Consider the following 27,323-nt stretch of genomic DNA (forward strand, 5'->3'; position numbering starts at 1 on the left):
CACCTGTAGAAAATAATTAATGTCTTCCACTTGTCAACAAGTATGTCATCAACTCTGAAAAATATACCCTGGATTCTATGTGTAATCTATCTCGTTTTCTGTGAGAATTTTCTTCAGCATAAAATTAATCATAATTATAAGGCTTCGAGGGACTGAAGTTAAAAAACAGGTTAACAGTTTTTTAATACAGTCACTTAAGGGCCAAAATTGAAATCTTTTACTATTTGTTGAAATTCCCAAAGAAGTGGTTTTGTTTCTTCAGATCATCCGTTATAGTCAGTATTCTAGAATTCTTAGTGGGAAACATACTTCATTAAGTACTACAGTAGCATCTGCAAAGGAAATGTGTTTGAAAATGAAAAAACATTTTTTCTGAAAAGTAATAATTAGTTCCTATGAGAAGTCATCAGTAGTAATTTATTTGTCTTGGTGTGTAGTAAAATGAGGAAGCCAGGTGCCACTAATTGCCAGGGAGTGGCATGAGCTTGTGTTAAGCCTTTATTGGCCCCCTAATCCTGCTCATGCGCAGTGGGGGCCCACCCTAATCAGGCACGGGTGGGCTTGACACAAGCTCATGCCACTCCCTGGCAATTAGTGGCACCTGGTTGCCTCATTTCACTACATTGGTGTTTTGTTTGAAAGCAAGGTTGTTAACAGGCAAAAGCAGTGAAAACCCTGTTGACACTAGAATACAGTGCTTGCTATACCACTTTGCTGACAAAAGGACATGCAGTTTTCCTGCTTTTCCTTCATTTTTATTCCCCAAAGAACAGGATTAATGTGCTCTACCAAATTTTATAGCATCTGAGCACTTTACTGTAAGAAGCAGTGAAACAGCACTGTTTTATCCTCGTTCTCATGTAGGGCTATCAAATGAAAGTTGTTCACATGGATCACAACAACCCCCTGCCTGACCGTCAGTATTATGGCCGTGTGCAGCTCCTTGAGGTAAGAAATGAAAATGGAATTGCCTTCCCTTTTTTTCCCAGTGGTGCATAGAAAATAGGCAGGTAATATGTGCAGTAGTACCAAATACTTTTTATGTTATTGACTAGACACTTAAATACTGTAGACCTTAAATATAAACAGCATTTTTCCATTCTCTTTGCTGCCACGTTGAAAGTAGGTTCTGGTTCGTTCCACCTAAACCTGGAACATCTGAATTAGGTGTCATGTCCAGTCTAGCCCTTAGCACTCCCTCAGGAGCCAGGGGAGTAATACTGTGTCAGTCATCAGTGGAAGATGATTCATTACAGCCCCAGTCTGAATAGGGATGGAATGAACTGTTACCTGTTTTCCTTGGTGTCTAGCTACCTAGTTCAGAATGGGTGTCCAGCGTTCAGGCAGGTGAATTTAGTAAAGATTATTCCTACCTTAAGTCTGTGCTCAGAAAGTGAAACTGTGTCACTTATTTCTGTCTCATATATAGACAGAAGATATGTTTTTACAATCAAATTCCATCTTCAGTAATGTTGTGTCTTAGCAGCAAGAAAGTGTGTAAAGGCAGACTGCAAAGTTTGAATTGCTAGGACTTTGCTTACTCTTAGAAATAAAACATTTTCCTTCACCCTTTTATGGTGTGGTGGGTGATACCTCAAAGAAATTTGGGTGATTGAAGAAGAACCTATATACTTCCTCACTTCTCAATACCTCACTGCTATATGTACCTTGTAAGTTAAAGGGTACATCCCTTTTAATGATCGTGATTCCTTTTCCCCCTATCCTGTGTTTACATTTATTGTATTTATTTTCTTGACTGCTTTCACCCCACACCAGTAGCTACTATAGGGGCCTGGTCCATGGGAGTTTTCTTCCTTTTTTCTGTCTTCTTTACAGATACTCTTTAAGAAGCTGCAGGGCTGTGCTCATTTTGTACCTTTAATGTGCAGGGAAACTTCAGGCATGCCAGCAGCAATAACCCTGTATCCAGAGAAGAACTGATGATAATCCTGTCTCGACTGGATGATCTACAGATCAGAGGCCTTTACTTCACAGAGACTCAGCGACTGACCCTTGGTGAGGTTGGGCTGGAAGAAGCCACCAGCACAGGAAGCGGCAGCATTGCCTACAGTGTAGAGACATGCTCCTGCCCTCCTGAGTATGCTGGTGACTCATGTCAGGTAGGAAGCATTTGCCCTCATGCTGTACCATCATCTTCTGCCTTGCCTACAGCTATACATACTGCTTTAGTTAGAGGAACTGTTATTAAAGTAATTAAACAGGCTTCTTGTATGCGTGTGCACTTTCAATGGCTCAAAGACTTTCACTGTCTTAGGAAGCACTGTAAGGTTAATCAAATAGTGATTGCTCTTGCAGAACTTTGAATGTCATTTTATATGTGTAAGGCACTATAATGATGGATTCTTCTGTGATGTCTTATGAGAGGCTGAATAATCTCAGTCGATACTTATTTTCATGGATGGAGGGTCAGAGCTGACTTGATCATAGCCTGTGAGACCCTGTGAGGTCTCATAGCCTGTGAGGTGGATGGGTTTCTTTGTATTATCAAGAAGCTGCATCATAAGGCCCAAGGGAAGTGACCTGAACCTAGATAATTCTGGATGCTTTCCTATTTTCATAGTGACTGACACTTTTCCCGCTTTTATAGAAAAATATTCAAAAGTTAAAATATTTGAAAAAAGTATTTTGAGATACTCTTATGAAATATAATGTAAACATTGAAAAAAAATACCTGAAGAATGGTGAAATCCTAGCTGCAATCGTATATTCTGTCCTGATGCTGTTCCTGTAGCTCTAAGTCTTTTGGTTTGTTGCTTTGCCAAGCTAAGAGCTTGACTGTTCCCACATGTAAGCACCCAAGGCAGCAGAATGAAGTACCAGAGAGATAAGTGGTGTACAAATTGCACAAAATATGAGAAATTATTATCTTAGAAAATGGTTGAGGGTTATCATGAAGCAGCAATTGATGTACCTTGGAAACATTTTTGAAATGAGAATAACAAAAATAATACCTAAACCAGAGCAGCTGTAGAGAGACTGAACAAAACATGGCTTATGTCTCATGTGGGCACCCACTGCTCAGGGCAGCTTTTTATCATCTGTTGAATATAATTTTGGAAATACTTCTGGAAACGTATTTTTTTCACATAATTATATTCTGTGCCACACAGAAATTGATGAGCTTTGACTGAAATGTCTACTGCCTTCCCATTGCTTTCAACAAAACTGCTTTTACCCACCAAACTGGTGACTGTGTTGTTTGTGGTTTTTTTTTAACATAACCTGGTGGAAATCCGTAGCCAAAGGAAATGATCAAGACACTCACCTGGGTAGTTTGTCAGGCCAGTATGTTTATGCAGCATTACTCAGATAGTGATTTACTGCTCTAATCACCTACCTCTGTCTGGCTGCCTTAGGTGGGGAGGAGGTGATGCCTGCCACACCCTGACTTAGGTATAATATCCAGCTACAGGAACTGCGGGGTTACTTGTTAACCTCTGGAACAGTAATGTGTGCTGCACAGCTTGACTCACCTATGAAGTTTAAAGGTGGGGCCCATCACAGCACAGAGCCTCAATAATCTGAGTCAGAAGCTGGGGAAGAAGGGAGAGCCCAAGAGAAGAAGCGAGTGCAGCAGATGTTCACAGAGGAGCTAAAGTGAAAGGATGTCCCGAGCGCAGGGGCTGAGGAATGCAGGATGGTTGGTTGTCACCTTGGTAGCCCTGGGGCTTTGTTTAGCACAAGCTATGCAACAGAGGCTATCCTATCCTCACCTTCAGGAGGGGAGTCAGCAGCAACAACCTCAAAGGGGTTTTTACCTGAGAGAGGTAATTTGTTCATTTTCCCTTCCTCACTAGCTTCCTTCTTTCTCTTTGTTGTTTTGTAATGAACTATTTTGATTACAATTTCTACAAACTTAATGTCGAATAATCTTCTTATGTCTCAAAGTACTTCGCTAATTTAAGTGTGTGCAAGAAGTTGCTTTTTAATTGTTGCTTATTTGAAAACAATCAGCCTGAAGCCTTAAGCACTTGCGTAGAGCTTTACCTTCTTGTGGAATCAATGTCTCACTATCACAAATGCTGCTTCAAAAACAAAGTCCCCAGCTATTCTAAATGTGGTGCTTTGAAGACAGGAAAAATAGAAAAAAAAATGCTGCATAGATTTGTTCCAAATGCATTTGGATGTATATTTAAAATGTGTGATTCATTTTGCTCTCCAAAAAGAGACTTTCAGTAGATAAAGTTTGTATGCATTAGAGACTATATTTTACTTAGTCATACCCTGGCTTCTTCAGAAGCTGTGTGCATTGGCTCTCTGTTGTTTAGGGGATGTATGCAACCTTTTAAAAATGTATCTGAAAAATGTCAAGGACCTACTCTAGATTGAATCCTTGCCACGCTGCAGTTAGCATTAAAAGCTGTTGATGACATTAGTATTCTGCATACTTTTTTTTCATTTATCTCACATGTAAAGAAGGCAAAGGTGCCACTAGCAACTGTTGTTTAAACAACAGTAATTCAGTATTCCTTTTGGGATCTGCTTTTGGAGAGGTGATTGTTGGGTTTTTTTTTCCTCTGGTAGTTACAAGGTTGATAAATTCACCGATTATTCCTATCCCTGCATAAACACACATCAAAACACTGGAATGTGACTTGAGACATCATCCTACAAAGTCTTTGCTCTTCGGTTTATTCCCATCAGTCTTGGTGGTGGTTTTGGTATGAAAAAAGATTTGTGGCTTTTAAGTTTAACTGTTAGCTGATTTCTGAATGACATTGGGGCCAGCCCCTGACTGTAACCTATGGGTCAGGTATAGGTACAGTGCAGAAATACATTGCTGGAGGAAGGAACCTGGAACTGTTGACTTTGTGGGGAGCACAGCTTTCTCCCCACTTCCATACAGCCTCTGATCTTCCTTGCACCATACCAACCCAGTTACTTGTAAAAATATAGGAATATACTTATGTCTGGTCATTTTTGGTGTGGTTGATGTGCCAGGGGGATGCTGAGCAGAGAACATGTGCAGGAATATTTGAATTGGGGAATATTTGAATTGGTCTGTATACGGGAAGGCTCGATGCCCAGGAAGAATTCCTTGTACTTTCCCTGCCTGTGTGCTTTCCCTGCCCATGCTAAGCAAGAACCTGGTTTTAATGTATTAGTTAATACCTTCCTGGTGTAGGCTAGCAAACTTCATAACTTGTGCTTCATTCATAATCTTCCTCTGGTTCAGTTTCCTATTTAAACCTGACTTTGATCTGATAGGCTGTGCTTCTGCTCCTGTGCCTGCAATAGCTGAACATTCTTCTCATGCTTCCCAGATCTCTGGGGCAAGCCTGTACTTAGGTATGAAATCACTGTATGTTTTGTAAGATCACCTCACTCTGTCTAAGCATGGTTTCACATAGCTCCAGGTAGACTTATCGTGGAAGTCATGATGAATTAATTTATGTAAAGGTTAACTCATTAGAAGTATTTCCAAGGATTACACAATAGGTAAATTAATACCAAGATTTCATACAGCCACTTAATATGTGAGATTTTAATTTGTTCTTCTTTGAGAAGACTGTAGTAGGAATCTAAATTCAGTCATTTTTTGTGGTTTGAAAGTTATGCTCTTCACCTTTGTATATGCCCACAGGAAATGTGTTTTGCTCAGTGGTTAGAGTCAAAATTGTGAAATCCTCAGTGCCACAAAGTGCAGAGCAGAGGGTTCAGATGTTTAGGCTGAAAATTTCCAACTCCATTCTTCAGTGCCATTCACTACATTAAAATACTTAGTTTTCAAACAGTAACATAGGTTTAGAAGAGCTTACCAGGAGATTGAGACCTCCACTACTAAATGGCAAACAATTTTAAAATGCCCTTCCAATAACCTATAAAGCTTTCTACCAGCACTCACTACTTTTTTACTCTCTGCTTGCTGTCTAGGACTGTGGTCTGGGGTTTTATCGTGAGAATAAAGGACTATTTACTGGACGCTGTGTACCCTGCAACTGCAATGGAAATTCAAATAGATGTCAAGATGGTACTGGAAAATGTATTGTAAGTAAACACTAACATGGAAGAAATTAATTGGAAAAAAAAAAAAAAAAAAAAGAAAAAGACACATACCTTACTGCAATATGGACTGTGCAGTATTTTTAAATTCCAGACAACTAAAATTAATCATTGCCTGCCTCACTGCCTGTATCAGTTACTGCTAATGAGTACAGGTTGTATGCACTTATATTTAACATAACTGTGAGTAATAGTTTGTGTCCTTGTTTGTTTTTTTTTTCTTCTTTCCCTTTTATTGTTTGTTAGCTCATGGTACAAAAAGTCACAAAATTAGCTCACAGGTAAGTGTTTGCAGGTATTTATAATAAATACAGGGTCTTATCCTGGCCTATGCAGTCCTTAGCTTTGTACATACATATGAGGATTTGTAAGCACTGACAAATAGCACACTCATGCATAGCATAGCCTTTGCAGAATCACTTGTCTAATCAGCCTCAGTATATCTCCACTAATCTTAATTTACAACTAGATAGATTTAAAAATACTAAAGAAAATAAGGTGAGATGAAGGGGCTAAATGCTGTGTTAATTAGAAAAGTTCAGCTGTTACATATGATATAGTGGGGCAGACTTTGCTCCCTGGCATGTTGTGCTAAAGCCACACAGGAGTGGATCAGCCCTCATAGCAGCTCAGGTATGACATTTAGCTGTTTTCCCTTCTCCAGCATCTATCCAGGATCCTTCTCTGAACAGATTGCTCTGAAAAATTCTCACTTAAAAACTTTTCACTAATTTTTCACTTAGCGTGTAAACAAGCACTGTGCCAACTTCTTTCATGGTCTGTCTTCTGTTATTTCTTCCTTGTTCGTGCTGCATCCGTTCTGCCTGAGGTGCATTCCTGTGTGTTATGTCATTCCCCCTCAGCCAACCAACCCTCCTGCTTTAATGGAAACTATAAAACCATTCAGCACATTCTGGTGGATGACTTACAGGCTGCTGCTCTGAAAAGGCAGGACAGGCTGCAACTGGAAAGTGCTGAGGCAGAGCTATAGAGATGGGGAACTTTTACTTCAGATGAAAAATATAAAGGAAAAAAAAATTAAATGCAAATTTCACTTCTACCTCATGCAGTGTGGGATTTAGGTTTCTCTTTGCCCACTCCTGCTCACAGCTTCATTAAACTTCAGATAGAAAGAGCTACATCAACACTTCTCCCTGGAAGAAGCAAAGTCATCTTGGATAATGTAAAAAATGAAAGCTCAGAGGGACTGTGTTTTCATCATGAGCCTCCACCTAATAATGTGCAAGCTTGTCTCTCTATAGGGGAACCATAAGACAAAGACCTGTAGCTCTGCAGAGGATACAGGGAGGTTTCCTGAAGTGGAGGCTTCAAGTGGCAAATCCAAAATGCAAAGCTTGCTCACTTGGCTTCCTTCCTGCTCTCCACCTGAAGCACTGGGTCCCAGTACCTTTACATGCCAGTGCCTCTCCAAGAAAAGTCCCCAGAGTAGGCTTTGCCAGGCAAAGACTAGGCTGAATCTTTCCTCTCTGGCAACAGTGCAATTGTCCCCAGCTCAGGTGACAACTATCAGTCTATTGAGTGCTGATGAGAGGAGAGGAGTTCAGTGCTGAAAGTGTGGTGTGATGCAGGAGGAGATCAAGAAGACAGAAGAACTGGTTCTCACGTGTAGGGAGAAGCTATCCCTCTGCCATTAATCAGGCTTTGTGATCTCATGGTCCCTGCCCTTCCTCCTGAAAAGAATGTTCCTTCAGCAGCAGCATGATGCTGAGACTTGTTCATCCTATGACATGTTGTTTCGTGTCACCTAACTCCAGGTACCTGGGTATGTCTGTCTGGGCCATGACACATCCTGCTCTTGGAGTTAGCTGAAAGTTCTCCTTTAGAGAGTTTTTAACTCTCAATGATTTGGAGATCCAAGGGTGAAAGTGGGGGAGACCTATGAGGGAGCTGTTGGTCTGGCTTCATTCCACTGTGCCTTGGGAGCACCGGGTTATGTTCTCCATCCTTCTGCACCATGTAGCTAGAGGAACAGCTTGGCACAGTCAAAATGGACTGTATGTGAAAGGTCTTAAACTTTCTCTGGCAATTAAGGAATTGCTTCTGTTTTGGTAGACTGAGTAAGTAAAACAAAAGGCAGGAGATAAACTCAACAGGCAGGGAGAGCTGGGGTGGAAGGGGAAGTTTCTCCAAGATGAAACCAGAACAAATATTTTAAAATCACTCTTTTATTCTTTTTTTTTTGCAGCTTAATTTATTCTTCGGGATTCTAAAAAATTACAGTGATTATTCAGAGACAGTTTCAATTTCCCATGAGCTTTTTGCAGGAATATATGCACCAGCTTTTATAGAAGCTACATTTTTAAATGGTTCAATTTACAATTATAGTTTTTCATATTTCTTGAGATTCTCCTAGTTGAATGGCCCATATGTCAACTGGAGTTTTTCCTATTCCTTCCCAGAACCTTTTTCAAGTGAGCTGCAAATTTAGTTCTTTAACCAAAACTGAAGACAAATTTGGGCTTACTACATGCAGGGGCTGAGGGAAGAGCTGTTGATGTGGCTGAGGGAATCTGGGTGTGAAGAAATGTGGAGACTGGAGTATAAAAGGAATCAGGAGAAATAGAACTGTGTCTCATTTTCAGGGGAAAATGTCCCTCTGTTGCAGGCTCTCAGATATAGCTCTAAGCCACTGAGGTCCCTGAAATGGAAGTGCAATTTGCTCAGTAACTGGTTCCAGCTGATTTCCCCACTTTATTTTTCCACTTTTCATGTTATTAGTACATATCCTCAGCTCTGTTGAACAGTCTGTTTCACAATTAAAAGAACAGTTTTGGAACTTGGGAGCTTTAAGGACTCTTGATTGTTGATCAAATTGAATTTTTATGGCTGCTCCAAAATGTATTTAAACAACTACTATGTTAAATTAGCATTGCTTTAGATAACACTAAATCAACTTGCTCATCCTCTCCCCATGATTACTGATGTGTGTCACAATTAGACAACACCAGGAATAAGAATGTTTCTAAAATAAGATACAATTCCCAACAATTTTATCATGCAAAAAGTGGCTTTGTTGTATCAGTTTCAAATGTTTTCCTAGCCTTAGTTATTCATTATTTATTCCAGTTACCCCAGATAAACAAAATTACATATTCAATGGAGAAAGCACATGAAATTTGATTCTGACCTGTGTCTACTCAGAGAAATACTATTTGTATTAATTTAATGGAATTTTTTAAAGAATGTACTTGGGCTCAATTAATTGCATGCTTTTAAAGGGTATCTGTCTTCTAATAAGTTTTAAGATGCAAAAATTAAAGTTCCATTTAAACATAGAGATTTTCAATTGAAATGTCAAGATATGAAGGGTTCATTAATGGGATGTTCCCTAACACACTACACATTTGATAGAATTTCTTTAAAACCATGTTTAACGTTACTTATCTGTTGCTCTTCCACAATAGTGAGCAAATTGTGATTTTTCCAAGTAGAGAATTACTGTAATCAATCTGTCTGGCTTGTGAAGGCAATTTGGTAATAAATGTGGAAGAAAAAGAATCCTCTGAGCAGATTTGCTACAATTTAAAAAAAGTAAACAATAAAGTCATCTTGAGCAGGAAAGCACTTACAACTGTCTTGCTTGTTTCCTTTCTAAGAACTGTCAGTACAATACTGCTGGGGAGAAATGTGAACGCTGTAAAGATGGCTATTTTGGAGATGCCACTCAAGGTTCCTGTCGAGTGTGTCCTTGCCCTTACACAAACAGGTACAGTAAAAGGTCATAGAAACATAGAGTCATAGAATTGGCTGGGTTGGAAGGGGCCTCAGAGATCATCAAGTCCAACCCTTGATCCACTACCACTGCAGTCACTATGAGTAGTTGAGCAGCGGATAAAAGGGAAGAGAAAAGGAAAATGAAAGTTTGAATGCTCTTTGGACAGAATGAATGATGAAAAATTGCCAGGCTTCAGGAACAGGAGATTTTTTTTTTATAGGAGAGAGATGAAGTCTGGTGAAGAACAAACCAAACCCCTGCTACCACAGGAAGATAATGATCTTTTTCTGTGTGGCATCAGACCCGCTTTAGGCATGTTAGATGAGCAGTAGCTTTGTGCTCTGTCTCATGACGTTGACTTTTCCTATATGCTGAGTATTCCATGAGTTGTTGCTGAACTAGAAAGGCAGAGTGCTCATCAAATGGGGGAGCCCCAGGCAGTTGTAATGGGGTTAGGTACAAAGCCACCAGTAACTCCTTCCTAGTGAGAAACAGAGAGTGGAACTCTTCTCCCTTGTTGGGCATATCCAGAATCTTCCATGTGTATTGAAATGCAAGATACAAACTCTCTTTAGTCTCATGTTTAGCATCATTAGCTCAGAGACATTGGCAATGATGGAACAAACCATTTGTACAAATTCAGAAAATGTATTATGAATTCAGAAAATATATTAGGATGCAAAGTAATCTAAAAATACTAAAGCTTATAAGCATGTATCTAGATTTTCAAATTATTATGGTGGCTTTTCAGGTGGAAGCTCGATTTGAACTGCAGTCATACTAGGGCAGAAAATTTCATTGGGTCTAATAATGTTGTCAGGCTTTCAAAACTGGGTGGTAAACTGTATTTTAAATGCATTGTGTGTTTAGCCACATTGTTTGTCGTCATCAGTCAGTTCTCAAATGTGAAATGTGTTAAACAAAACCAATTTTAAAAAAAACAACCTAAACTATTGATTGCTAAAGGCACCACATAATATTTGCCAGGTGCACTAGCAAACACCCGGTAGCCTGAAATAAGAGACTTACACTAGCAGACAATAGACAAGTTTTGCATTTATCAGAGAACTCTCTGATAGATCTGTTTTTGACAGCATTGGTCTCTTCTGCAGGTGCTTTCCTGAGGCTGAACATATTTTCAGTCATCTTTTACTTCAAGAGTGCTGAAATATCTGAGGAGGCCATAAACCTGTGCAGTCTCATAGCTGCACAATGGGGTGGTAAATACCATTCCTGACATAGGAAATGCACCCCACCTGGCATTATTGGTGTTGACATGAGTCAAATTACATGTAATTCATAGTGCAGACATCTGTCTTTAATACACAGACTTGCTTTATCCAGCTGTTTATAGAATTAAAAAATGGAATTGCAAACATGGCCTATCCCTGCTTACCTCCTGCCTTTCCTTTCCCAAACACAAGCCAAAAAAATAGTTTTTCTCCCCAGAAAAATTTGAATACAGGTGAGTCTGTTAGAAAGACTCAGTGTTAACCAGATATACCCTAGAGCTCCCTGTAATAGTGTGCAGCTCTGTTCTGCCTTGGTTAAAGAAAACAAAAGCAAAGCCAAACAATATTAGCTATATTAAAATATTCTCTAATGTTTCCATCAAAACAAAACAAAAACAAAAAGCTATCAAAACAGGAGGAAATATTGTCTGGCACAGGCTGCTGATTTTTGCCAAGTAAGATAAAATAGATACTCAGACTTGTTTTATGTTAGAACATAATTATTAAGTTTCATTTTATGCATTCCTTTGGGTAGGGAACTATTATACTCGCTCTAGAGGATCGGGAAGTTGTGAATTTTTAGTTTAAGGAAAGAATTCAGATGAAAAAATATAAAACTTCAAACAATTAGTCACACCAATTTATCTAGAGGGAGTTAAATTAACTGAGAAGTAATTTGATGGTGTAAAACCTTGTTAATCTGAAAGTCATTTAACTGAGCTGAGCCTCTAGAGTATAAAACCCATTTGATTATGTGCTCACAATAATATTTTTGCTTTCTCTCAAAGGTTTGCAACTGGCTGTGTGACAAATGGAGAAGAAATTCAGTGTCTCTGCAAAGAAGGTTATACTGGGGTTCGATGTGAACGGTAAGATGCACCATAAAAGGAGGTGTTGCTGTATTGGGTAATATTGGGGAATATGCATAGAGTGCATAGATACACTTCAGGAGTATTTATTTATATTAACAGCTGATATAGTGCATAATGTATATATACATGTAATTCTAGGTATAAACCCACGGCTCCCTAAAGAAATGTAAACAATTTTCCACAGGCTATTTAGTGACTATACAGTTCTTACCAAGTGCCAGCATCTTTGCCTCCATGCCCTGTGCATTGCCGTACCTTGCGCTATTTCTTATACCAATGACTCCCATTTGCTTTGTCCCTTTTCCAGTTGAAAGCATTTTCTCAGTTTCTCCAATGTACCTGATGGTGCTTCAGTGTTCATCGTTATCCAGCAGCACCTATGTAATCATAGAATCATAGAATTGGCTGGGTTGGAAGGGACCTCAGAGATCATCAAGTCCAACCCTTGATCCACTACCACTGCAGTTACCAGACCATGGCACTGAGTGCCACATCCAGTCTCTTTTTAAGTATCTCCAGGGACGGAGAATCCACTACTTCCCTGGGCAGCCCATTCCAATGCCTGATCACCCTCTCAGTAAAGAAATTCTTTCTAATGTCCAACCTAAACCTCCCCTGGCACAACTTGAGACCATGCCCTCTTGTCTTACTGAGAGTTGCCTGGGAAAAGAGACCAACCCCCCCCTGGCTACACCCTCCTTTCAGGGAGTTGTAGAGAGCAATGAGGTCTCCCTTGAACCTCCTCTTCTCCAGGCTGAATAGCCCCACCTCCCTCAGCCTCTCCTCATAGGATCTGTGCTCAAGTCCTTTCACCAGCTTAGTTGCCCTCCTTTGGACCTGCTTCAGGACCTCAATCTCCTTCCTAAACTGAGGGGCCCAGAACTGGACACAGGACTCAAGGTGTGGCCTCACCAGCGCTGAGTACAGGGGCAGAATCACTTCCTTGGACCTGCTGGCCATGCTGTTCCTGTTTAATGCCATCTCCCTTGTAACAAATCATTCTGATGTGCTCTGCAGGTGGAGCATGCTGGCACAGTGCTGAAGCCATGACTTTTGCTGGAACACTGCAGCAGTTTGGCAAAGCACAGGAGCTTGGCAGCTTCAGGCAGGCAGAGGAAGCAATTGCACTGAGTTTTAAATCTAAAGAGGGGATATATATATGTATAATGGAGTGGTAGTATCTGGTTAGGACTCAAGTAAGTCACAATGTCTTACCAGTCCCTCCAGTAACACATTGTCTTGTGCTTTAAGACAATTACCTTTGGCATTATAGACAGATTTTCCCTTCCAGACCCAGCTATACCTCAGCTGCTCACCATGGCTCTTTATTCACAAGTGTTACGACTCCTGTAGACCTTATAACAGAGTGACTTCTAAGAATACTAGCAAGCCAGACTAGAGAATGTATTTTACCTGTAAAATACTAAGGGGTCACTCACACTGTGCTTTGCTGGCAGATGGCAAGGGGAGGTGTCACCCAGCAGAAGAGTGATAATGTCATTCAGTGACATTGCTGTTTAAAAATCTCACCATGAGATTTGAGCCTCCTTTATATGTGTTTTCTGGTGGGGATCACAGGCAAGAATGGTGTGGTTTGCTGCATTAAGCCTTGTCAAATTCTCTAAGTATATACATATATGTGTGCATTGTGGGTTTTCAGATTGAGTTATTCCTATATGAGCATTGTGGGAGTTCTTTTACTTTTAGAAAAAACATTCTGCAGTACCTGGAAATATATTTTTAGCATGGTGCAGAGGATACTGTAAACCAAAAATATACCTTCTTTGTCAAAAATATACCTTCTTTGTCTAAGTCAAGATGGGAAATCAAAAGTTCTTGAAAGTTCTCTTCTTCGGGAGAATAATTTGGGGTTTATTGCCAAGGGAAAGGATATTTCACAAAACTGCCTCTAAGTGTTTAATGAAAAATATTTATCTGTCTTTATCTAGCTGTGCTCCAGGATATTTTGGAAATCCACAAAAATATGGAGGGTACTGCCAGAAATGTAATTGTAATAATAATGGGCAGCTGGCTAGCTGTGACCACCTTACTGGAGGTATGTAAGAGCATATGAACATGGAGGGAGTGTTGTTTTCTCTCTGGGAAGCAGAGAAGGAAGGTACTTAGATGAGTTGAACTGAAGTAAAAATCTAAGCTTATAAGAAACGTAGATAATTTGTAACAAGATTCCTAAAACATAATACAACAATAGTAGAAGGACTGTTCTGAGTCATTTAGTTCACCCTTTGTAAGCCATTTTATTGTATATATCCCTTCATAAATACTGCCCGTTTTGTTTTCTTTTTCTGTTCCAAGCATATTTTTTAAAATGCTTTATGTTTCCACTTCTGATGTGGTTAAATCATATTTTGCCAGTCTGTGTTACAGATTTGAAACTGAGCAGTCTCAATATGCCTTTTTAAAATGTATTTGGGGCAGATTAGTGGGATCTTCAGAGTCTGCATCAGGCACTGCCTTCCTTGATATCCAAGCTAACTGCATTTATGGTGGCAGATATGACCTGCCTCAGGAGACTTGTTTTATAAATCCTGCTGTACACCATTCTGCCAACTAAGACATCCTTGATTTTCCCAGAATCAGTCACACATGTACTCCATTACTAGTGAGGTCTTATAAGAATACTATGCCACTGGCATATGTTTGCTTTATTATAATTTTGAAGTAAAGGGCCTGATTCTACATTCCTCAGACTGCCTTTACCTGAATTCACCTCAGTCCCTTAGGGTACTCATTTCTATTCAAAAACACATAAGCCACTGCTACTGAAAAGGACCTTTATTCTCTCATATTTTCATTCCCCAATGAAATGACATTTTTCTTTCCCTATATATAGCTTTTCCTCCTCACATGTTAGTGAAGGGTCCAATTAATAAGTCCTAATATTTCCATGCCCTTAACTTCTCTGGGCTGCTGTTCATACTGCATTCAAGTAACAGAGAGGATTGCCTTGTCTTTCCATGGTCACAGAAATGGGAAAACCAGCAAGTGATGTTGAGCTGTTATTGGCAGTATCCAAGCAGTGTTTGATGTTTTATCATTCCTTTCTTTTTGAAACAAGAGTTTGCTAGGACTAACTAATCCACAGGGCAAAATTCAGCAAGCCTGTTTGTTTTCAGTTTGTCTCCAGCTGTATATTCTAATCAGCCTTCTCTTTCTCTATATTAGAAATAAAGCCCTCTGTGATCACCAGCACAGCCTGTTCTAGCAGGTTTCTTGTGTGTGGTGTTTGGCAGGTGGCCAGGCTTTTTTTATTTCCCCATTTCTTGGCTGATGTTGTTTGTGCAGAAGCTGTAATAATAGTTTTATTTAATTAGCGCTTCACTGCGACAGCTGAAACGTGTCTGCTGATTGCTGAACCACACAACAGCAGAACTGCATGGCTATTTGAATTTCAAAATCATTTCCTTCGTTCTCTTACAAATACATTCTTTGTCACTTGTCTCCTCTTGGCAGCACTGCTCACTACCAAGCCCGTTTCACTTCCTGATGACTTAATGTGCAAGTGCCAAAGGAAATGGCACAGCTAGGCAGCTTGTTCCAGGCTGTTTCATGCTGCTGTTAAAGTTCAAGTCCAGCTCTCACAGTTGCAAGCTGTTGCTGACTCTTGAAAGCAGCAGCCTATACTCTGAGTGCATCCTTTTCCTTCAGAGTAAAATAAATGCACAGCCCTTTTTTTATTTTCAAGAGGAGATAGTAATTAGGCAGTAGGGCCAAGCCTGTAAAAGAGATTTGGGTATCAAGATGGGTGGATCCCTGTCCTATATGATGGCATTTTTAGGAGACAGCTCCTCTCCTGCCCGCATAATCCCATGTGCACCTGGAGAGTGTTAAACTTCTTGCAATGGGGTTTATAAACCAACCAACCCAAAAAAACCCAGCACACTAAACAGGCAATCATTTGTGCTAGCCTGTTAGAAAGTCTGTGGACAGTGTTTGTTGTATACCACCTGTATCTGTGGCCCACCCTCTGTGCCTTGGGTTACATACAGTATCTCCTTCTCTGCATACACTCTGGATTTCTCTCAAGCTTGATTAATCCCTTAATCTTGCAAGATGGGACAGCTATGAAGGTGTTAAGGGAGGCCATCAGCATGTGTCAGTTCCTTGTGGGTAAGACATCCTTTGTGGAATTGGAATCTGAGGTTTGAACATGGATGCTAAAATAGATAAAGGGGTTTGAACCTATGTCCTGGGTAAAATGCTTCAACAATATAGTCTTGGCTAGAATCCTGGTGGTATTATTCTAGACAAACTCTAGAAATCTGTTCAAGACATGATGTGAGAAAGCCTGCTGCTGCTACCCAAGTACTCTGTAATGGAGGGGTTGTAGTCAGTTTCCTTGGAGGCATGAAAAAGGGATTGATCTCAGGAAGGCATAAGTAGGAGCTGAATGTTTTGTCATTCTCAAGCCTTCTGGGTGTTTCAGTTTGTTCAAAGCGGGTACGGATTTAAGAAAGGGCAGCACTGTGTTTTTATGACAAGTGAGGGCAAAAATGCAATAGTAGTTTTTCTGTAAGAAAACTTCAGTTACTGATGGCAGTCTTGTGGTTTCAGAATGTTTCAATAACGAACCAAAAGATGTGGATCCAAATGAAGATTGTGACCGTAAGTAATAAAGTAGAATTGCACTTAGATTGATGTCTTCAGATATATATTGATGACTGTCTTAAGGGTGATAAAGCTTAGAAAGGACTGGAGGTGTCCTGCAATTAACCTTTTAAAAGCAAACATTCAACCAAGCACTTGGAGAAATGATAAAAGAGGTGGTCGGCTAGCCAGATGTAGATGAGGGCCTCTTGCTCATTTCTGGGTTTGACCACTCTCTCCAGAGCTTTGTTGTTGCCTGTGTTCTTCAGGCAGCACCAGGTGACTAAGCATTAAAGTGTTTCCATTGCCTCTCATTTATTAATACACTCAGTGAAATGTTCTCTCCACCAAATGTCAATAATTTGTACTGCTTTTCTTTGCTCATGCTCCCTTCAGCTTGCGATAGCTGTGTACTGACACTGCTGAAGGATTTGAACACAATAGGTGATGAGCTTCAGCTGATCAAGTCTCAGCTGCAGAATGTCCATGCAAATACCCACACACTGGAGCAGATGAGACGTCTGGAAACACGCATCAAGGACATGCAGGTAGGTGCACTTAAACAGAAAAGTGGATTTCAGATTAAGCAGTTAAAGAGATGAACGTAGGAACTTAACCCATCTTTTTGTCAGCTTGCAAGGAAGCATACATCAAACACCAGATTCCGATAGCACTGGACTTCAGCTGTTAGAAGCCACCTATTGTTTCCATATCATGTTTGGAAAGAGAATCTCCATCTCTGCTTTTTCTGAGGCCAGCTCAACCCTGAAAGCTGTATCTCTGAAGTTTCCTCATAGTTTTGGCTTTTTTCAGCATTTCATATGTCTGCATTAACCAAAAAAACCCAACATCCCTATTGCCAATGCCAAATTAATCCTTAAACTTTTTCTTTGGTCATAATACTACTTACTCTATTCTCACAGATAAAAAGCCCAAGTTTTGAGCAGCAGTTTGGTCTGTCTTCATGTCAGTAATGATGCTTTTATTTATCTTGGGTAACGATCTATTTCAGTGGATTTTTGCTTTTTGTCTCCTGTATGGGTGATTTATTGGATTTCTTTTTTCTTTCTTTTCAGGTCTTATTGAACAATTACCGTTCCGTTGTTCATAATCAGGGTTCAAAGGTAGATGAGTTGGAGACAGAATTCATTAACCTAAATAAAGATGTAAATGCTCTCCAGGAAAAGGTAACTTACCAGATTGGCTTAAAAATACGCATCTCTTCACTATTCTTTGGATGCATCCAAATTTTTTAAATCTAATCAATTTTTTCCCTTGCTAGGCTGAAATGAACTACAAAGAAGCTGAGTTATTATTTAATAATTTTGGCCAAACTCATCAGAAAGGAAAGGATTTGATTTCACGAATACAAACAGTTGTCAACAATATACAAGGTAAAAATTGCTTCTGACTCCATGGCATATTCTGTTTCCTGGAATCATTTCATTTTGTTTACAATATTCTTAATTAAGCATCAGAAGTTTTTTTGGAAAACAACATAAACAATCAGAATTTACACATAGCAGTGGAATTAACTTTTTGAATTAGAAACTTAATATATAATGTAAATTTAGGAGCCCTCCTTCCCTGTGTAGTGAACAGGGACAAGAGAAGCTTTACCACAGAGACATTTAGAGCAACAGATTGTCTATTCCTGATTTTAGTCTGGGTTTAGTCTTGGTTGCTATCATAGCAACTTTTCATTTAGAACCTTAAAGTTATTGCTGCAAACTTTGTTCTTTGGGACAAATTTCAAGCCTGATGCTGTCGTACTAGCTCTGGTTGAGTGACATGGGATACTTCTCAGCCTAATCCAATGAACCCAAAATGGCTCTGCTTCATTAAGGACTTGAGGATGACACAAAGAGGTTGGCCCTCTCCTTTGTGTCTTTTGCATATGCTTGAGTACATCATCATCTCTGACTTTGACAATGCTTTTTTTCAGTGCTGTTGAGACAAATAGCTGGTACAAACACAGAAAGTAATAACTTGCCCTTGGGAGATGCTGCCAAAGATCTGGCCGAAGCTCAGCGCATGATGACAGAAATGCGGAACCGCAACTTTGGCCAACTTCAAGCAGAGGCAGAGAAGGAGAGAAGAGAAGCTCAGCTGCGTAAGGGCTTGTTCTCTCAACTTCTTACTCTCTCGAGTACCAAGCTTAAATCTGAAGCACTACATATTGTCTGGGATGGAGTGCAAGGAGGGGCATTTTGCAATGTATCCCTGGGATCTGTAGCAGTCGTTAGTCAAGAGGAAAGTGGAAGTTCTGGAGGGGCTGAAAAGGCATTTTTAGTTTGTTATGGATGAATGTGAGTTGAGCCAGTACAAAAACAATACATTGTTCTTTAGTAACTAGATGAATCTCTGTAGAATAAAGACATAACTGATTATAATGTACTTATGCAGCACTTCTGTGTATTAGGCTATGGCACACACATCTGTTTTAAAGGAATTACGCATGTAATGTAACAACAGATTTTTATAAACTGTTGGAGTAGTCCAAGGGCCAGATCATACAAAGATAAGGAAGTTCAGAAGTTCTAGTTGTGGTAGTTGTACTTCCTTTTATGTTCTCTGCATGTGTTTGACTGGGACATTCAGGAACCTGATTCTGAACATTGGAGAGAACAAGAGAAGCAACAGGCTTATTCTCCAGCTATTACATAGTTGAGAATGTGGAAGACTTTATGAATTATAGTAATTTCCCCTAGCTTTGGACGTGTATGCCTACCTTTTTTGTTTCTGCCTTGTAGGCAGTGAAATGGGCACTCCCAAGATCATGATTAATTTGATCTTTTGTGTTTCTGCCTTCTTTGAGATGAAATGTGCCCATATCTCTCCACTGATTACAAAGGAAGCAATTACATTTGGTCACAATGGCAAATGTAGATACCCATGTTGTAGATGAAATTCTTGATGAAATTGTGTTTCATATAAAAAAGAAAACTATTCAGTCTTTGCAGATCATCTTCACCCTTACTTAATTTAGAAATAGCCAAATAATTGTATCTCTCTGCCCTGTGTCTGCACAGCAAATTGGAGAGCATGGTTGATCCAGGGAGATGCTGAATAGTATCTCTGCTACAGTAACACAGAAATTAGCACTGCAAAGAATGCTCAGTATTTCACATAACTAGCTTTCTAATCCTAAGAGTCAAGCCCTTTGGAAGTAAGTTTGTTCTGGTTCCCTTTCTTTTCTGAACAAAACTTTTCTTTTTGGCCCTGATACTGCAGTACTCACACGTATTAAGAATGAACTACAAAAGTACCACCAAGAAAACCATGGACTTATTAAAACTGTGAGGGATTCACTGAATGAATATGAATCCAAAATCACTGACCTTCGTGAAGCTCTGAATGAGGCAACGGGACAAATCAAGCAGACTAAAAACTTAAACAGAGATAATGGAGTTCTCTTGGAAGACATTAAGGTAATGCTGGGCTTCAGGAGAAGAAAGTTAAACCTAAGGAGATAGGTGCTTTTGATGGTTTCTTTTCTCCAGGGTCTGTTTGCATGTTTTATGCATGGACAGGTATAAATGTAGTCTACTCCAATTTATGACCTCTTTATGGGACCAGAACAGTGTGACCAAGATACAGCTCTGATGAGAGCAGGGAAGGAGAGTCTCTGCCTAGCCTGCCAGCTCCCACCAGCTTTTTTTTTTTCCATTCCAGATCAACTATCTAGTGCTGATGTACTTGTAGTAAGTTCTTTTGAGTATTTGGCCTCAACAGCCATAAAAGATGGGAGCAATAATGTGTGCAATACTGTTAAATTATTTGGGATTAGTAGTCTCCAGATCTGTTTCTGGAGGTCTCATCAGAAAGGTGACAAGAAAGAGCTGTCATTCTTGAGCAGTGCTTGATTTTTTTTTTAAGCTGGTGAAAGTGTAAAAGAAATAAAGGTGTGCTGCAGGACCCATTCTTTTAAACTAATTGTGGTTTTGCTGAAACAAATCACTGATTTACCATACTTACATCCATGCAGTTTGATGGATGCTCAGATCCAGTTTGCTAACAGTGCTTGAACAAAAGAATTTCTACATTCAACTGTCCCTTTTGATATTTCATTGTACTTTGATGTGCATGGATTGTAAAATGCCTGTGCTGCAAAAGTATGCACAGTGTGTTAAAAAAGGGATGCACCTGTACCAGTCATAAATCTCCTGGTACACTTTCTCTGGTAGAGAAAGTTTTGACATTTTACAGTGATAGAAACCCATCTGAAGAAAGCTAATGAACCACTTGTCTGGCTGTGTTTGTGGTGTGCCATTACCTTAGACCTATGCTGTGGATTGTCACAGGGTTGCTCTAGACCAAGGAGCTTAATTCATGTTTCCTTCAAAGCTTTCAAGAGAACAAGGCAAGAAGGTTCCACACCTCCTTTCTGGTGACAATCACAGATGAAAGGATAGTGTAATCATTTAATTTTTGCCTTTGAGAGAACAGAAAAGATCAGGGTTGTCACCAGGGAACTGTTTATGGTTTCCAAGTTTGAGAGATCAGACACTTAGATGGTCTGTCCTGACAGCTCATCTCAGCTGACCTGTACTTTTGCTTTATCTGAGCTCTAATAACTGAACTACTGTAGCCTGCTGCCCAGCTCTTCTTTAGCAATCTCCTGATTTTTCTAACTCTTCTGATCAGTAGGATAGCATTAGTCCCTGAACAATATAGGCATCTGATTAACACAGCAGTAGTACCATGGGTAAATCCTACTGCCAGCTAGATTGTGTAGATACAGTTTTCCCTGCCTCTCATTTTTAACACAGTCCTGTGTTTTTCACACTTTTCTTTTTCCCCAGAAAAGGATTGAAGAGACAAATGCACAGCAGAACAGTATCCTGGCTATTCTGAGCTCTGCCCGATCCTTCCTGACACAAGCTAACAGTGTGCTTGGATCTCTGCAGAAGAGCAAAGAGGTATCATTAACCTTCTCTAAGTTAAGGTTACAAGCCCCAAAATCTGGCCATCGCTGTAGTGGGTAGTGTAGCTCAATGGCCAGGATTCAAGGTTTATCTGAGCTTCCCAAAAAGGGAAGAATCTCACAGCCCAGTCTAGATGCAGGAAGAGGCTGCCTGCCTCTTCTTACAGGTTTCTGTAAGAGGAGATGATTGAAGATTTATGATGTGTCTGAGGAAGATGCTGAGCTACAGACTTATGACTCTGGGGGAGTATCTGGGCGAAATATCCTAAATCATTGTGCTATTTTCATATTTCTTCCTAGGCAATTGCTTTTAGCCACTTTCAGGGATGGGGTACTGGGCTAGAAGGTCTTTTGGTTTGGCTCAGATTTTACATAATGGCTCTAGAAGCGTAATGTAATAACTCGTGGTTGTTTCCAGTAACCTACAAAGTAAGTTGGAAGGGAATGTCTTTCCCCTTGGTCTCCTTGGTATGTGTAACACTGAAGGAAACAAGAACAAAATCAAACAGGTATGAATATAACTAAAATTTTATCTTTATAAACTTATAGGAGTATGAAAGCCTCGCTGCTCAGCTGGATGGAGCAAGGAAGGATATGAATGAAAAGCTGACAAATCACTCCTTATCAGCAAGCAAAGTACCATTGGTGGTGAGGGCTGAGGAGCATGCCAAATCTTTGCAAGACTTGGCAAAACAACTGGAAGAGTATGTTGTTATTTCTATAAGGGAGGAATTTTTGCACATATATCCATGGTTGCAATGCTCTGTCTGTAACTTAACTTGCTTTAATGACCACTTGCAACATTAGAAAGAAATTTGATTTGTCTTTTTCTGCTTCTTCCTGATATACAGATACTTGCTTTATTCCAAAATACTTAATTCAGCTGGATAATTCTTGGTTAGGAAAAAAAAAAAAAAAAAAGAAGTAATTTTTCTTAGTTTTCAGTGTGGGTTACAAGGCAGCTGATATTGGGCAGTTGCATAGCTTGTGGGGAGTGGGTACAAGAGATTTTGTCTGTTTCTGACTTCCAGAGCTGCTGTGCTGGTTCTTGGGGTAAAGCCCAACAGTCTTGTAGCTGCTCCATCTTGTGCTCCATCTGCTGCTCCTGTAGGATGCTGGCTAAACCAGAGATTATCTGATTCCCTGAACTGAAGTGTATTTATGGGGCTTTGATGGAGGTAGCTGATTGACCTTGTGCCTTGGTGAATTCTCACAGTCTTAATCATGCCTTTTTCCTACAGAATAAAGAACAGTGCCAGGAAGGATGAGCTGATAGGCTGTGCTGTGGAAGCTTCTACTGCCTATGACAATATTATTAATGCCATCAAAGCAGCAGAGGAAGCAGCCAACAAAGCTGGGAATGCAGCTGACTCAGCTTTATCAGTAAGTACAGAAGTGGCCAAAAATGGTAAAATAAAACTAAACAACTAGGCTTTGGTTTGGGGTTTTTTTTTAACTATCAAAGAGGCACCAAAAAAGACCTGGGTGTCTTGGTATGCCTTATTTGTCTGTGGCAATTATATGAGCTGATGGTATTCTGCAAAATCTTGAATAAGTCTTGGTTCAGCACTAAACAGGCCAGTTGCTGCCTTTCTGGTGAGGGTGTCCATATGGATACTAACTGTTCCTCTCAGTGTAAAATAAAGAGACCTGCACAAGGCAAGCCTGGTAATCACCAAAGGTGATTTCAAGTGTTCTTTACTTTGCAGTAGTAATACCCACAAGCTCTTCAGCAGAGAAGTAGTATCTAAGAGCTGTGTGCAAGTAATTTCTTCCAAATACCCTGAATCTATCAGAAGTTTGGTCAAGACCAAGGTTGCATTATGATTAAATTGATTTTGGTAATTGTTACTTAAAGTGATGTTCTTTGCATGAAGTCTCTGCCCTTGTATAGTTATTGTTTTTTCAACTAGAATGGAATATCTCTTTTTCTATTTAGATTTTAATATGATAATTAAAGCTGTCTCACAGTACTGTGTTTCTTTTACCAGACTGTGAAGAGAGAAGATCTATCAGGAAGAGCTGCAAAGTTAAAAACTGAGAGCAGTGCACTCTTGAATCAAGCTCAGGAGACTGAAAAGAAAGTGCAAGGTACCTAGAAAGAAAGTGACAGTAGAAATGTTGTCACAGCATGAAAGCTTTCATCCAACTATGAATTTTCAGTTCAAAAAAGCTCTGTGGCACATATTTAACCAGAAGGGGCTAGTTCCATTACGGTGAGACATCTTGTGATGGTTATTTCCAATGGCAAAAAGGCAAGAAAGTGAATTTCATACCTCTGCTATGCTACAAAGGGTGTGTAGTGATAGGATGAGGGACAATGGTTTTAAATTAGAGAAAAGTAGATTTAGATTGGATATTAGGAAAAAATTTTTTCCATGAGGGTGGTTGGAAAATGGAACAGGTTGCCCAGGGAGGTAACTGAGGCCTCAACCCTGGAGATATTCAAGGTGAGGCTTGATGAGCTCTGAGCAACCTGATCTAGCTGAGGGTGTCCCTGCTTACTGCAGGGGGCTTGGACTAGATGACCTTTAGAGGTCCCTTCCAGACCAGATTTTTCTATGATTCTATACACCTTTGCAGAACTGTCCAGCAGATCCTTAACCTTTTATTTATTTTACAGTTCAAATGCTCATTCAATGCTCAGTGGCAGCATGAGCCATGTAAGAGTGCAGGCTGATGCTGCCACACCACCTATCCACCACAGAGGTGATATTTCTGATTAAAACTCATGCAGGGCATTCATTGTTTTGCAGCTATTGGTCCAACCCTTGAAGATATTAAGCAAAGACTTGGTGTCACTGATGGAAAGAAGAATACACTGCAAGCTGATCTTGTCACTCTTCAAAATAATCTCAATGGGATAAACAGAGGTCAGATACTTATTGATCACTTCTGTTTTACCTCTTATCTATTACTTTAAGAATCTGCACATACATATTTGTGTATTTCAGGTGACATTGACAGCATCATCAGCAGTGCAAAGAACATGGTAAAAAGTGCTGAGGATGTCACAACTAATGTATTGGATGAGCTGCTCCCAATTCAAGCAGATGTGGAGAAAATGAAGAGTACTTACGGAAGCACACAAAGTGCTGGCTTCAGTAAAGCACTGATGGAGGCAAACAATTTAGGTAGATATCTACTGTTGGCAGGTGCTATCTGAGACCTGCCAAGTCACTGTTATATATCACTGAATATGATCAGTTTTGCAACAGAAATTTTAGTCATCAAAAAGTTAGGCACCTAGCCTAAGCCAGTGCTCTGAGGGTCCTTTATTGCCAGTGGAAAGAGAGAGATGATTCAGACTGTCCTGTGTATGTGTTAAAAGCTGATAGTATGACTCTACTGATGACTTGGAGGCCAGTGACTAGAAGTTGACCCTAGGGGTCAATAATTGGTTCAGTCCTGTTTGACATCTTCATTAATTGTCTGAATGATGGGAAAGTGTCAGCAAGTTTACTGGTTGTCACGGTTTAAGACAGAAAATCACCTTTTTCCTGGCCCAAACCAGGACACTGATGACACAAAAACTGCAAGTTTTGTGTCAGAGCTTTTGTGACCCTCTGATCCATCAGGGTGGTCATACTGTGATACAGAATGACCTCAACAGGCTGCAGAAATGGACTGACAGGAACTTCAGGACTGACAGAAGTCCTGCACCAGGGGAGAAAGAGACCCATGCACCAGTATATGCTGGAAAGCAGCTTTGCAGAAAAGAACCAGAGGTATTAGTGGGCACCAAGTGGGCCATGAGCCAGCAATGTGTCCTTGCAGCAAAGTCTTGCAACACAGAAATGTCCCTCTGAATGTAAGAAAAAAAATGTGAGGTTGACAGAGCATTGTCACTTGTTGCCTAAGGAGGTTGTGGAGTTTCCGTCCTTGGAGTTATTCAAAAGCTGGCTGGACACAGTTCTGAGCAACTGGCTCTGTTTGAGCACAGGGGCTGGACACTGGACAAGATGACCTCCGGATATCTGCTGAATTGTGATGACTAGCAGCCCTGACATAAGAATAGAAGAAATGTCCTACTCAGTAAGGCCAGCAGCCTGCCTACCCCAGTATTCACTGTGGCAGCAAGAGATGCTACTGTGATAGAATTGTCACAGTTGGAAAAGACTTCTAGGATTACTGTCTCCAACCTTCAACATCCCCCTACCCAGATAAAATAAAAATAATGTATTTATCAATATCTCTATCACCCTGCCCACTAGAGCATGTCTTGAAGTGCCTCAACTACATGGTTTTTAAATACTTCCAGGGATGGTGATTCCACCTCCTGCCTGGATAGTCTGCTCCAGCACCTAACTACTCTCTCCATAAAGAAATTCTTCCTAATGCCTAGTCTAAACCTCCCCTGGTGAAACTTCAGTCCATTTCTTCTAGTGTTATGATTGTTCACTTGAAAGAAGAGGCCAGCACCCACCTCCCCATAACCATCTACAACCCCCACCTCACTACAGTCTCCTTTCAGGTAGCTGTAGAGAGCAATGCAGTCTCATCTCAGCTTCCTCTAAATTCTAAACATTCCCAGTTCCCTCAGCCTCTCCTCACAGGACCTGTTCTCCAGACCCTTCACCAGGGTGAACTCACTCCAGCAGCTCAGTGTCTTGTAGTGAGGGGCTCAGAACTGAACACAGCACTTGAGATGTGGCCTCACCAGTGCTGAGTACAGGGGCACCATCACTTCCCTTCTGCTGGCCACACTATTCCTGATACAAGCCACACATAAACTTGACCAGTGTCAGGTGTCCATTATCCTTTCCCTTCTGTAGCATCCACAGTCACCAAGTAACGTTAGAGAGCACAACTCTGCCCTATTTAGCATTTTTTTCTGGACCTGAATTTATCTAACAGGTTTTTGGAAGTGCCAGTTCTGTCTGCTTCCACAAATACCTTTGGCCACAAATCCAGGAGTACAACAACTTCTGTATAAATTGCTGGTTTCTGTGAGGGTTTCTTGATATTGTAGGACTGGTCAAAACAGTTCTGTCACTATTCTGCTCAGTGCTTCTCTGATAATTGTGTAGTTTCTTATATTTTTGCATGTTTTCCTCCACCTTTCTTTAATCAATTATTTTTTTTTTCTTTCACTGCAGTAAAAAAATTGACAAACAAACTTCCAGATCTATTCAGCAAGATCGAGAGTATCAACCAACAGCTGATGCCAATAAGCAACATCTCTGAGAATTTAAATCACATAAGAGAGCTGATTCAGCAGGCAAGAGATGCTGCAAATAAGGTCTGTCCTGAACACTGCAATCATTCTTGACATCAGTGGTTTGGACACACAGTAATGCTGTTTTGGACACAGTAATGCTTCTGTTCCTTGTTCTTCTTTTAAATCATTTTGTTGAAATGTGTGTGAAAGCCTAGACACAAATTTAATTCAACAGCACCACCCAGAACATAAAGTTTAACTGTGATGATGGGAACCATAATAATTTACACCAAAAAATGAGCAGATGCAGCAGCATCCTGCTCCATCCTTCTCCTGCATTTTTTTACCCAGGGCATCTCTGTAATGCTTATTTGTACAATAGACTCTTGTTTGCCAAGATGCATCGTGATGGGTTTGGCAGCAGGGGTAGGGTCAGCTCTGCAGCTTAGAGGCTGGGCTCTCCATGGCCAGCTGAATGCTGGCACTTCCAAGAAAGTCATGTAGCCCTGTGCTCTCCTGTCTCCAGCTGAACCACCGCTTTAGGATTCAGCTGCTGGCTTCTTCTTATTAGACTGCCCTTTCTCCATTTAAGAAACTGCTGTAGTTGCTGAAGGGATAGCATGGCCTCAGATCCATAAAAAGCATCCGTGAGGCCATCACAAATAACCTACAGCTGCAATGAATAGGAGGAATCTGTCACTGTGGTGTAAAAAGCTGTAATAGGGCATGTCCTTATTAATGCCAGAGGAGCATTACAATTTCC

General features: G+C 40.3%; 1 protein-coding gene across 1 annotated transcript in view; it reads left to right on the top strand.

Moving 5' to 3' along the window:
- LAMA3 (laminin subunit alpha 3) overlaps nt 1-27,323 on the top strand; it is a 120,356-nt gene that overhangs the window by 74,733 nt on the left and 18,300 nt on the right. The window contains exons 39-57 of the mRNA XM_030444678.1: nt 865-948; nt 1,890-2,120; nt 5,896-6,009; nt 9,642-9,751; nt 11,781-11,861; nt 13,814-13,920; nt 16,440-16,490; nt 16,869-17,020; nt 17,549-17,659; nt 17,755-17,866; nt 18,418-18,585; nt 19,707-19,903; nt 21,278-21,394; nt 21,949-22,103; nt 22,641-22,782; nt 23,391-23,490; nt 24,156-24,272; nt 24,354-24,533; nt 26,499-26,641. Of these exons, the coding sequence (XP_030300538.1) occupies nt 865-948; nt 1,890-2,120; nt 5,896-6,009; nt 9,642-9,751; nt 11,781-11,861; nt 13,814-13,920; nt 16,440-16,490; nt 16,869-17,020; nt 17,549-17,659; nt 17,755-17,866; nt 18,418-18,585; nt 19,707-19,903; nt 21,278-21,394; nt 21,949-22,103; nt 22,641-22,782; nt 23,391-23,490; nt 24,156-24,272; nt 24,354-24,533; nt 26,499-26,641 (2,472 nt within the window). The remainder of the gene's footprint in view (nt 1-864; nt 949-1,889; nt 2,121-5,895; nt 6,010-9,641; nt 9,752-11,780; nt 11,862-13,813; nt 13,921-16,439; nt 16,491-16,868; nt 17,021-17,548; nt 17,660-17,754; nt 17,867-18,417; nt 18,586-19,706; nt 19,904-21,277; nt 21,395-21,948; nt 22,104-22,640; nt 22,783-23,390; nt 23,491-24,155; nt 24,273-24,353; nt 24,534-26,498; nt 26,642-27,323) is intronic.

Source organism: Calypte anna, chromosome 2 (genome assembly GCF_003957555.1).
Source record: "Calypte anna isolate BGI_N300 chromosome 2, bCalAnn1_v1.p, whole genome shotgun sequence".
NCBI classification, from domain to species: Eukaryota; Metazoa; Chordata; class Aves; order Apodiformes; family Trochilidae; genus Calypte; species Calypte anna.